We start from the raw sequence: 12,119 nt of genomic DNA, 5'->3' as shown, positions 1-12,119 counted from the left end.
TTTAATTGGTGTAGGTGTCCAGAGTTGTAGCTGTATGGCCATGCAAAGAGTGGGGGGATTGTGGGAATTCAACTCATGCCAAGTCTTTTTTGTTTTTTTGTTGTTTTTTTTGTTTGTTTGTTTGTTTGTTTGTTTTTTGGGGGGGGGGTTGCCAGTGTCTCACAGGAGGATTTTTTAAAGTATAATGAATTTGGGTCATAATTAGTTATTTTAAAAATGCTAAATATGTCAGTTATGGCTCAAACAATGCCATGGACCATCAAGTCTGACGAAAAGCCACAGCAGGTATAAATGACGTCACAGGACTATTGGCTGTGATGCTATAATGACACACGCACATTAGGTGGTCCTCAATTGTTATGGAAAATGACTAAAACCGAGTTGAGCTAAATTACCAGTTCAGCTGGTAAAGGGCTAGTCCACAGGTCCCGTTCAGTGAGTCCAATTAGTGAAGTTGAACTAGCTGCTACAACCACCTAGTCGCCATTCACCTGTCAGTCAATCAAAAGGCCACACCCCTAACAGTTGTTATGATGGGTTAAGTTAGCAACAGAGATCAAAACTGTTTCTGCAGGAGTCTGTCAATATGTTCATTTAGAGTTCAACACTTTAACGCAGGAGTCTGTGGGAGTCCCAGCCTCCAGTGGTCGTTAGAGGAACTGCAGTTTATGTCCTTTTTTTGGCATTTCCAGCTCCAGAGGTGATGATGTGTTTAAAGGCCCCACAGGGATTTTTGGTGGAAGCTCGGAAGTAAACAAGGAGTTTAAAGTGATACCAAGAATAATGACTTTATTTACTAATCAGTTTTCTGAGTTTAACAAACAGGAGCTGAGCCTGCAGCTCACACACACACACAAACACACACAGCTCTGCAGACACACTGCCAGCTCACTCTGCCTCCGTGTGTGTGTGTGTGTGTTAGGCCATTTGGTGACTTTGGAAAAGCTGCGACCTCAGCACAGTTCCCAGGAAGGTGGTTGTGATGAATATGTGAGAGCCACATTTTGCTGTGCTAGGAAGTTGTGACCTCTGCATTTTGGCTGGTGTGGAGGTGGTGAACGCGGTGGAGGTCGACGCTCTGTGGTTTGAGCTCTGTTCTGTTTTTGTTTTTCTGCCGTGGCCTCATACCTGACTCACAAACTTATTGCAGATCCCTGAGAGCTCCCCCCTCTCTGCCCCCCTCTCCCAGTCCCACACCCGCTTTTCTCTTGCAGCCTCTCTTTGCGGTCATGACGTCACGCCCCCTCCCATCCACAGTGAGAAGGAAAACTCGTGGCTGTGCGCAGAGGAGGCCACAGAGAAGCAGATCAGTGATCACAGACCGGTTTACTTCAGCTTCACCATGCTGGACACGCTCACCTTCCTCCTGGAGAAGCTCTTCCTCCTCGCGCACATCAAGCTCTCCAGCCTGCTGCCTCCTCTGGGCGTAGAGTGCGCAGAACCGCCGCCCACCAGCAAGCGCTGTGACCGGGAAGACTCACCGCCGCTGCCCGCCTCAGCCTCTCACCGGTTCCAGCGGGGAGACCTGCTGGAGGTTCCCCGGACTCTCTTCACTCACTTTGGCATCTACCTGGGCGACGACCGGGTGGCGCATCTCATCCCGGACATCCTCCCGGCGCTGACCGCCGACATCCGCCAGATCGAGGAGATGGTGACCAACACACGGCTGCTGGTAGGGGTCATCGCGAAGCGCGCCAGCGTGCGCGTGGACTCTGTGGAGGACTTCGCGTACGGTGCCGGGATCCTGCTGAACGCCATGGACCGCTCGGTGCGCAAGAGCCCTCTGGCCGGGGAGGAGGTGGCGCTGCGGGCGGAGCGGCTGGTGGGCACCGTCGCCTACAGCCTGCTATGGAACAACTGCGAGCACTTCGTCACCTACTGTCGCTACGGCACCGCGCAGAGCCTGCAGACCGACAAGGTGAGCCCGAGCCCAAGACCGACCCGGCGTGTTTGCTGGGTGTTTTATGTCTAATATCTCTCCTGATGGTAAACACATCGCAGTGAACAGGATCGATGAAGGAGAACCTGCTCTGTTTATGTGTCGTTGTATTTCCATTATAAAAAAAAAACTGGCCTTTTTGGCACTTTAAAGTTCTGTAAAAACTTTAAGTTATATTTGCCACAAGCTTTATTGCCCTCTTTGCCAGATCGATCTTGAAAAACACATTTTTGGTGTCACTGACACTCAGAGTGACTCCGTATCATTTATGACAGATGTGTGACACATTTTAACAAATTATAGGCCAACAAGTCATTTATGACAGTTTAAGTGTAATTTTTGGCGCAACATCAGAGCGACAGTGACAGGGCTGCACTGATGCTCCACAGTGATACACTTTATTCACGGCAAGCAGAAACAGTTTGTTCTGCTGTAAATCTTTATTTATTCTCAACGTTTTGAATGTGGAGTTGAGGTGCATCCAAGCGTGTTTAAAAGGCTGTAAACAATTCAATTCAATTCAATTTTATTTATATAGCGCCAAATCACAACATAAGTCGCCTCAAGGCGCTTCATAGATACAGAGAAAAAAAACAAAGCCCTGTTTTCCTTTTCTTTTACAGCAGTCATTCGATTTTGAATGTGTAGATGGTTTGTGAACTTGAGGCTTGATTTTTAAATTGGGGGCCACAAAAAATCTGAATATGATGATATGATATGATGATAATATCTTTATCTGTTACCTAGTTTGGTGCAGATGGCCGTGGGTGCTGGCAGAAAACGTGACACTGACTCAGACCTCAGGTGACATTCACAGCTCAAACTCTGGTGTCATTACATATTTTTAACGAGGAAATAGAACAAGATTCATGCCCTCATCCTTTTCGGTTTTTAGGCAAGGCAAGGCAAGTTTATTTGTATAGCACAATTCAACAACAAGGTGATTCAAAGTGCTTTACAGAGACATTAGAAACAAGAACAAATAAAAAGCATGATTTAAAATTGATTTTTACATCTTTTCAAAGCCATCCACTTTGCCAGATCGGACCCTTTGCCGGGCTGATTCTAGACCACGAACCACATGTTTGACATCTGTTTAGACTGATGAAGTAATATTACAACAGTTTTCACAGTGAAACACACTAAAAGTAAATAGTCACCTACATGACATTATTATTATTGATTGAATGCAATGACGTTACTTTAACATAGTAGCTTTTATCACTTAAGTGGCCTAAAAATAAAAAGAATCACAGCAAACAGGATCACAGCATCGTTTGCAGCTTAGGTTCACAAACACAGTCAGTAGTTAGTTATTATTATTGCTGTAGAACCAGCTCACTGTGTTCTGCCATGCTCTAGTCTGGCTGCAACTTATTTCCTGTCCACAGATCTTTAAAAGTCCTACAGAGAGTAGAAGAGAGGAGTGGAAAGAAGCCATAATAGCAATAATCACGGCTAAAAACACATCCAAAATGAATGTGTGTGTGTGTGGGGGGGGGTCTCTTTGTGCAGCTAACTCTGTTCACCGCAGTGATTTATTCAAGAGCTTTAAGTCTTCATTTTCAGACATTAAAAACAACATTTACAGCTCTCTGCCTTTGTTTCCAAGTGAATGTGAAGCTGCTTCTGAGCAGAAAAGGAAAATCTGGGTCACTCCTTGGAAAAGTCCTGAGAACAAGAGCTGCATTCAGACCAGAGTCGCCTGCCAGAAACCAAAAGGCAGCAGCAGAATCTGGGCTGGTACGCTCTGATGATGATAATGATGATGATGCAGCAGAGGCTCCTGCACATCAGAAAGCTGACCTCTCTGTGGTTAATTCAGATTGTGGTTAGGCATCACAGAAGCAACTCTGTTTGAGGCTGTTTGAGTTCAGATGGGTGCAGTCCTTTTGGGTTTGTCCAAATATCTGAAAAACTAGAGACACTCCAGTCAGCCTCAGCTTTACTTTATGCCCCGTGCTAATACAAAATGCTAATGAGAAAACAGATTATTAGCATGTTACACCATTTTCACCAGTTCCTCTGAACATCAAAGAAAAGAAATGTTCATTATATTTGACATAAAAGCACCAAAAAGTAAAAACAAACAAACAAACAAAAAAACTGACAGGTAATTAATATATTGAGTATTTAACACTCAGGAATGAATATCATTTATTATTATTTGAGCACCAAAGCTATTTTTAGCTAACAGTTTACTTGCTAGCTAGGATAACTCAGCAAACATTGTATTTTTCTGTTGTTTTTCTTTGTTCGTGTTTAAGCAGTGCCTCAGTCACACATAGAGACCGGTCAGCGACCGCCTGGGAACCTCCAGTCTATTCAGTTTGATTCATTTTATTCATTTCATTTTATTTCATTTTCATTTCATTCATTTTATCTATATAGTCTCCTAAAGGGGTATATTCTAAGGTAAAGACCCCACAATGAAACGGTCCCTAGGTTGTTGAAGGGCGCTGCACCAACAACTTCCTTGTGATTGCATTGGTCATTAGAGGAATGTTGCCATGGTTACCAATAGTTTGCGTTAAATATAGATTTTACACTCTAAGCTTTAGTGAATCTTTAAAAAAGTGTGTCTCAAAAAACTGAGCACAGTAAAAGTTGTGGCTTACTGCAAAAACCCACGCACATGTAAAAAAAAAAAAAGAAAGAAGGCAGCTCTTACTTTGAAGGTCAATGCTTCCTGATTTACAGTTTGCGTTATCAGTGTCACTACTGCTTGGCGAGTCATAACAACTCAGCATCTTTCACACAAACTGCAGGTGACCGCAGCTATCAGTTAGCGACCAAGTCAATCGCGAGGATGTTTTTAGTGCACCACCAAATACATCTTTACGACCACTTTCACGCCACCAACCCCGTTAAAGTATATACACAGTTTTGGGACACAGCTACAGTTTCCCTAGCGACCAGTGGTTGGCAAGCAGTCTGTAGGCCTGTGGAACTGGGGCTTAATGCACTTGACCTACACATAAAAAAAACAAAAGGCAAACCAGTTAACGTCACAGGGGGCGCTGTCTTGCACAATGTGCAGAAGAGAGCCCTCTAGTGGTAGAAAGCTGTAGATGCTCCTCAGCTAAAAAACAAAACAAAGGAAAAATACATTTAAAAGTTTATTTTCTTGTACATTAAAAATATATATGTATATATCCATTTCTGAACACACATACAAAATGAAAATTCTTGCTGTATATAAAATATTATCCTATCTTATAATGAAACTGAAGCTAAACGCAGCAGGAATAAAGAACAGACTGTGGTTTCTCTCTTGCAGCAGAGAAACTTTCCCCTGATCAAGTTTCACTTCCTGCAATCTCTAACCTAAACATCAGACCTGTCTGCAGCCTCAGAGTCTGCCTCTGCAGGTTCATTTCAAGGGGGGCTAGGGGCCAACAGAAGCTCTTAAAAGGACCTCTGAGGGCCCCTCACAAAAATAAACATCAGGTCAATTATGGTCGTTATTCTGCTACAAGAGGTCGGCTTAGAGAAAGTCTTAAGACTGGTGCTTTGCTTCATTTGTATCAACCACAAAAAGCTCTTTGATTTGAGCTTTTTGGGTAGTCTTTGGGGGGAGGGAATAGAGTGAACTTATCCTGTGTCTAATAGTTTTATCTGTGTATTGAGCGAATCACTGGGTGTAAATTGAAAAAAAAAAAGGCCTATAGACCAACCAACCTACCTGCTTTACACCTTGGAAACCTGCCGAGTGTTTTGGGGAGTTGCCCTGGTTTTAAAAACTGTGTCACGTTGATTTGATTAGGGTTTTTTCCTCTCTGTTCACTGAGAAATAAAATTAATCCTGAGTTTATATTTGTCTTGTCACATTTAAAGCTCTTCAGCTGCTCTATTAATATGATCAGAATTAATTTTGTGCACGTTTTCGTCCTCTCTCCAGTTTTGCGAGTGGCTGAAGTTGCTGATCCGGGACCAGCGAAACGCCATGCTGACAGCACTGCTAGGGCTCCTTTCCATGGCTTATATGGGAATATCCGTCAGCACCGCCCTGCCAGCCTTCCTCATCCCCTTCACCCTGTGGATGGCGAGCTAAGAGTCGCCTGGAGCTGCACTTACTGTCAGCGTTCAAGCCTTACCAGAGCTCACTGAGCCGCCATATTGGAAGACCAACAGTGTGAACGCAGTCTTCTGCAAACATTTTAACTTTTCAAAAAACTTTTTAAAATTGTACTTCACCAACTGGTAGCTTTTTTCTGCTGCACAGAAAGTGATTTGCTTTTTATTTTTTCAGTTTTTTGTTTGTCTTTTTTAAAAAGAGGAAAAACTGGAGATGGGTAGTTAACAGAATTAGCAACAGGCTCAAAATTCACCAAAACTCAAAAATGTTGTGTCTCCAACGCAATTTGGTTGACTAATGATGTCTCAAGGTGAAAGGTAGTGCTGGTAAAGGAACCAAAGATGACTTATTTATTTTTCTATTGAGACCATACATACGGTTCTGAAGGGTTTATTGACTTGAAAAAAAAATTAACTCTTTCCATCTTGACCGTCTTAAAAGTCAGTCGTTTAATTTCCCTCCGTTTGAATGTTCCTTTTAGTACTGTAACCAGGTGAAGCTCGTGTGTAAATGTCTGCAGATAGTCTACATGACCTGATTGTTTCCTAACAGTCACAAGCTTTTGTACAGAATTATTTTTTACCTTTGTAACAATGTGCTGTGTTTTATATGTAAATAAAGGAAATGGAAGCAAACATATCTTGTATTCCTTATCAGCCACATGACCACATCGTCAATTCCACCCTTGTTGGAGTCTCCGAGGTTCTTCTGTCAGTCAAGGATGTGAAAGTTAGAAAAACTACTTTCCTTTTGTTAGAATTTTTAAGTCTTGTAAATGATTTTTAGCAATGAAATGCAAACACCTGACAAAGTGAAGAGATTCAACACTGAAACATTTGGGGCTGCATTTCAGTGCCGTTGGAGATTTTGATGAAATGATGAAAAGTAGCGTCCAACATAAAAATGTATGATCCACCGTGCAGAGTCCAGACTTCAACATTACTGAAGCAGTGTGGGATCATTTTGACAGAACAGAACGAAAGGCAGGCAGCATCCAAAGAAGAGCTTTGGATGTCCTTCAGGAAGTCTGGAGAACTATTCCTCAAGACTACTTATAAAAATTACAATAGAACATTCAGGCTGTTTTAAGAACAAAGGCGGTCACACCAAATATCCACTTTCAAGCTTCGTCCCAAGTGTTTTGCTTCATACAACGCTTCTCATGTTTCTCATTATAAACGTAGTCTTCTGTGGATTGGTACACTGTTACCTCCATCTGTTGGTGACATGTGGGAACTACAACTACATGGAAACAATGGCTGCAGCTTATATTATCTAACAGATGGTAAGATTATGTTTCAAATCAAGTTTGAGATTCTGCATCAAGATTTTAAAGTTTATTTGTGACCAAGGCATGGATCTTTGATCACATTTAAGACTAAAATGTTGTTAGAGATCAGCGTCAACAATGTAAAATGTGACTGTAGAGTGTGCTGCTCAAAAAAGGCTCTTAAAGGTTCCCAGCAGTTTCTAATCCCCTCTCTGCCCCACCCACCAGCAGAACAAAACCACACCGCAGACAGCTCCACTTTCCCCTTGGTCTCCTCTCGACATGTTTCCCCTGCCGCTCCTCGGTCTGCTTTTTATCTCAGCCTCGGGATTCGAGCCACCGGCGGAGAAGAAGAAAGAGAAGGAGAGTGAAGAGGAGCCGGAGTGTCATGGAGGGGAGAAGAGGAAGAGTAAATATGACACAATATTCACCAGAGGAGACCTGCTGGAGGTTCCCAGGACTCTCTTCATACACTTTGGGATTTACCTGGGTGGAGACAGGTAAGGGTGACAGACAGCTAGAATATCAGTGAAACAGTTCAAAGGTTTAAATTCTGTTTCAAAAAAGTGAAAATGTTTTTCCTTCCTTTCTCACCAATGACTCACACTTTCCATTTATTTTTCATGACTCCTTTCCTTTCCACAGAGTAGCTCATTTCATCCCAGACATCATGCCCGTCATCTCCAGTGACCAGTATCGGATCAGTCAGATGGTCTCCAACACCAGACTCCTACTTGGAGTACTGGCTAAGGTACACCAAGTGGTGCAGCAGCTGAGCATCCGGTTTAATGTGCAACAGCTTATTCTCTCATATCACATGACAGCAGGTAAAGAATCAGTCGTAAATGAGATCTAACCCGTGTCTTGTGTCTTCAGTGTGGCAGTGTGAGGGTGGACTCAGTAGAGGACTTTGCCTATGGAGCAGACATACGGGTCAACCCTATGGATAAGGTGACATCAGGACAAAACAAACATTTTAACTTCTTTAACATCTTATAATTAAAGTACTTAACACATTATTCTATTATTGATAAATCCTTAGTCTAAATAGTAATACACCCAAAGGCACTTTATTGGTATGAGATGTCATAAAGTTACATTTAAGGATTCTTTATACTATTTTTATGCTAGACTGTGGGCTTAATATACATGAACCCACTGTTGGTTAATCCAAATTAGTGAGTAAAAAGAGAAACACTTGCCTGTGAAGCAACACCTTTTATAGCTTTAAACTGAGAAAAAGAGAGAACACGATGTTGTTTTTCAAATGTTTCTGGCCAACAAACTGGGAACTAACCTTCTAAATAAATGTTAATCTGAAGGGATTATAGATGTGGCAACAGCTGCAGGCAACGTAGGGTTATGGTAAATACTCGTGTATTTATATAGCGCTTTTTACCAATATTAAGTGCCTTTTTACTACAATTGTGAATATAAAGCACTTTCCTACTGTAATCGGGCACTTAATCACTGTTCTGCTACTACTGAGACCTCAAAGTGCTTTTCTACTACAAGTCCTATTCACACAGTCATACAAACACTTTTTTCCTGTGCTTGAGCATTTTATCAAACATTCAAACACACACCCACACAGAGGAATCCTGGGGTTTGGGATCTTGCCCAAACATACTTCAACATGCGGGCTGCTCTCTTCTGTGTGCAGGTATTAAGCCACGCAGTGCTGAAAGGGGAGGATGTGGCCAGAAGGGCAGAGAAGCTGGAGGGAGAAGTGCCCTACAGCCTGCTGTGGTACAACTGTGAACACTTTGTCATGTACTGCAGATACGGCACTGTCATGAGCTTCCAGACATTTCAGGTGATCTTAGAGATGATAATGTGTTTTTTTCTTATTAATAGATGCCTCTTAAAGTCACGTTTGGAAAATCAATCACACAACTGCACGACTGTTGTCAGTTTGTCTTTTATAGCTGATAGAAAGCTCAACTTATTATTGTAGTTCTCCTCAGTTTATGTGGAAGCACTGAAAGCAGCTGTAATGGCACCACTTGTTCGTCTCTGGGTGGGTAAATGCCACAAAATTCAACATTCAAGGTCCAACTCCTCAGTGGGCGGCATGGATTCAAATCCTGCTCCTGACTTTGGAAATGAAAAATGGAATTAAGAAGTTAAGCTGCTGAAATAGCAGTTGAAGCGCTTGTGATGTTTAAACTATGAAGGTAACTGACTGTCACAGTAAAGCAAGAACAGGACAGGAACCTCCTTGCGATCAGGGGAAATTAGCAATTTCATTGAATTTCTTCATATTTAGCAACCAATCTGGTCAACCAGCTGTTCACCAACATCTTTAATCTCTTGGGGGTCTTTTTTTAATGGCAAGGCAATTGCACAGGAGACCTGTAATCCACAATTTTGATTACCTGCATCCTCCTGGTTGGCAAATAATTGCACTTTATAAAAGCAGACAGATTGCTAACCTGCTGCTTTCAATCGGTTTCAGTCTGCAATACCAGTGTGTGACATTCTTCACTAGGGGGCGCCACTCGACAGCATATCAGTGAATGCATTTAAACAACCATCGGACAATCTATCCTCATGTAAAAACTTCTCACCCAAACTTTGACCTTAAGGCTCAGAATCTCTGAAAGATCAGCAAACAGCTCCTCCAACAGTGAACACACATCAGATCATGCTTCTTTCCTACACTTCAGCTGCGAAGCAGTTGTTTCCTGCTGCAGATTAACACTGACCACAGATCAGACCAGCCTGCCTCTTTAATAGGGTTAAGCCTCCCTGTTGCAGCAACAGGCCCTGAGTGAAAGCTCTTTTGTTGTTGCTGCATTGTTCCGAGGCCGTCTGATTGCAGCATGCGATTAAAAGCATGTACCATAATCGTGAAAGAAGGCAGTGCATGACCTGGAGGAAGACGAGTGTGGCAATTAAAGTGAGATTTAAAAAGAGCAAAGCGGCTTAAAGAACGTCATTTGGATAGAAGACTTGTAAAAAAGCGAAAGTTGTCATTAAAGACAGCTGCGTGGTAGCATGGCAGTACCTTTAAGATTAGACAATTTATCGGTCAGCTGATAAACAAGCACAAAAGCATGTGTTGTGGATGGTTTTCACTTGTTTCAGAAGTGACTGTCTACAAATGTAAAGCCATGAAAACCAGATTACTGTGCAACTACTCCATCTAGTGGAAACACGGTGCTGATTTTAAACTCTGCACTGCAGTCCAAAAGAACACACACTCACTGGGCAATTTATTAGGTATACCTTGCTAGTACTGGGTTGGGCCTCCTTTTTGCCTTCTGAGCCATCTTAATTCTTAGTGGTCCAGATTAAATAAGGTGCTGGAAACATTCCTCTGAGGTTCGGGTCCATATTGACATGATGTCGTCACACAGTTGCTGCACATTTGTCAGCTGAGCATCCATGATGAGCAGTTCTACTACTTCCCAAAGGTCCCAAATAGATCCGGTGACTTTTGATGCCATTTCAATTCAGCGAACTCATCGGCAGCAGCCTGAACTGTTGTTACAAGACAGGATGGATTCATGCTGTTTACAGCAAATTCTGACTCTACTATCTGAATGCTGCAGCAGAAATGGAGACTCATCAGACCAAGAAGCATTTTTCAAATCTTCTGTTGTCCAATGTTCTGTTTTTGGTGATCCTGTGCAAACTGTATGTTTAGTTTTCTGTTCTTAGCTGACAGGAGTGACACCCCTGGTGCAGTTATCTGCTGCTGTTGGTCTTTTACATATCTTGGTTGCATCGAGTGGTTATTTGAGTTACTGTTGCTTTGCTATCAGTCAAACCAGACACTCTCTGACCTCTGACCTCTGACATCAACCAGGCATTTTCACACGGAGTGGAAAAAAAAAAGTCTCTGCAAACCTCAGAAATGGTTGTTTGAGAAAATCCCAGCAGATCACCCGTTTCTGAAACACCCAACAAATCAACTTAAATCATCTTTCTTCCCCATTCGGATGCTCAGCAGGTTGATCATGGCCCTAAATGCACTCAACTGCTGCCATATGATTGGCCTATTAGATTAGATATTTTTGTCAAAGTGCAGTTAAACAGGTGTGTCTAAAGTTAGGCTTGTGACTGTGACACTGGGAAAATTTCAGGTACCACTTTAATAAAATAAAAACTTTTCTTTTCAATTCATTTCAACACAAAACTGAATATTTGCCCCCTATACATGTCAGTGTATTTCTTTCCTCACACTATAAGACGAGCAGATTAAGGGTTTTAAATTACCATCACTATAATAGATGGTTTTACATTATTGCCTTTCTTCTTCTTCTTCTCCTCATTAGTTCTGTAAGACGATGAGGAAGCTGCTACTGAGTCAGCGTGTTGCCAAGTCAGCGGCAGTGCTGGCACTGTGTTTGGTGCTTTACCTGCAGGCTGTGAGTCTGTGCTCTGTGCTACTGGCTGTTATACTGCCTTTCCTCATCTGGATGGCCTCATGAAGAAAAACCAGCCATTCAAACTTGCAGAAATTTGCCCCTGAACAACAAAACATTCAAAAAGGAAAATTCAATAAAATATTTAAAGTTCAATAAGTGTTGAGTCCTGGCATTTTACAGACTTTTAGTCTGAGTCATCACCAAGAGAAAAAATGTTTGGAGTCGAGGAGAACAAGAAAAATAAGTTTGCCTTATTTCTTGTATGTTCAAGTCATATATTAAATAAATTTTTATTTTAATTCAGCAGACTTGAGTCTCTGTCTTTTCCAGGTTACTTCAAGTGTAGATCTGCTTTAATCACAATTTTAGTTCAAGAAGCAAATTTATTAACATAACATGATTAGTATATGGTTTTGTGTCATTTTATTATTTTTTGTTTTTATTAGATAATTATTC

At 42.0% G+C, this 12,119-nt stretch overlaps 2 protein-coding genes across 3 annotated transcripts; both read left to right on the top strand.

Annotated features, from left to right (window-relative positions):
- Positions 1 to 246: 246 nt before the first annotated feature.
- Positions 247 to 6,130, top strand: LOC102192380 (lecithin retinol acyltransferase-like). Its single transcript, XM_005753724.1, has 3 exons — positions 247 to 285; positions 1,151 to 1,918; positions 5,841 to 6,130. Exons 1-3 carry the CDS (start codon positions 247 to 249, stop codon positions 5,991 to 5,993), a joined length of 960 nt encoding a protein of 319 aa, XP_005753781.1. The 3' UTR covers positions 5,994 to 6,130.
- A 1,287-nt stretch (positions 6,131 to 7,417) lies between these two features.
- Positions 7,418 to 11,962, top strand: LOC102215628 (lecithin retinol acyltransferase-like). 2 transcript variants are annotated; one of them, XM_005753721.1, is made up of 5 exons: positions 7,418 to 7,787; positions 7,933 to 8,038; positions 8,164 to 8,238; positions 8,951 to 9,103; positions 11,571 to 11,962. In XM_005753721.1, exons 1-5 carry the CDS (start codon positions 7,570 to 7,572, stop codon positions 11,724 to 11,726), a joined length of 708 nt encoding a protein of 235 aa, XP_005753778.1. In that variant the 5' UTR covers positions 7,418 to 7,569; the 3' UTR covers positions 11,727 to 11,962. The 2 variants fall into 2 exon arrangements, with proteins under 2 accessions (XP_005753778.1, XP_005753779.1); XM_005753722.1 differs by lacking the exon at positions 8,164 to 8,238.
- The last annotated feature ends 157 nt before the right edge of the window (positions 11,963 to 12,119 follow it).

Source organism: Pundamilia nyererei, unplaced genomic scaffold, assembly GCF_000239375.1.
Source record: "Pundamilia nyererei isolate P.nyererei 1_Seehausen unplaced genomic scaffold, PunNye1.0 scaffold00459, whole genome shotgun sequence".
Lineage (NCBI taxonomy): Eukaryota > Metazoa > Chordata > Actinopteri > Cichliformes > Cichlidae > Pundamilia > Pundamilia nyererei.
This window is presented reverse-complemented; position numbering and strand designations above follow the sequence as displayed.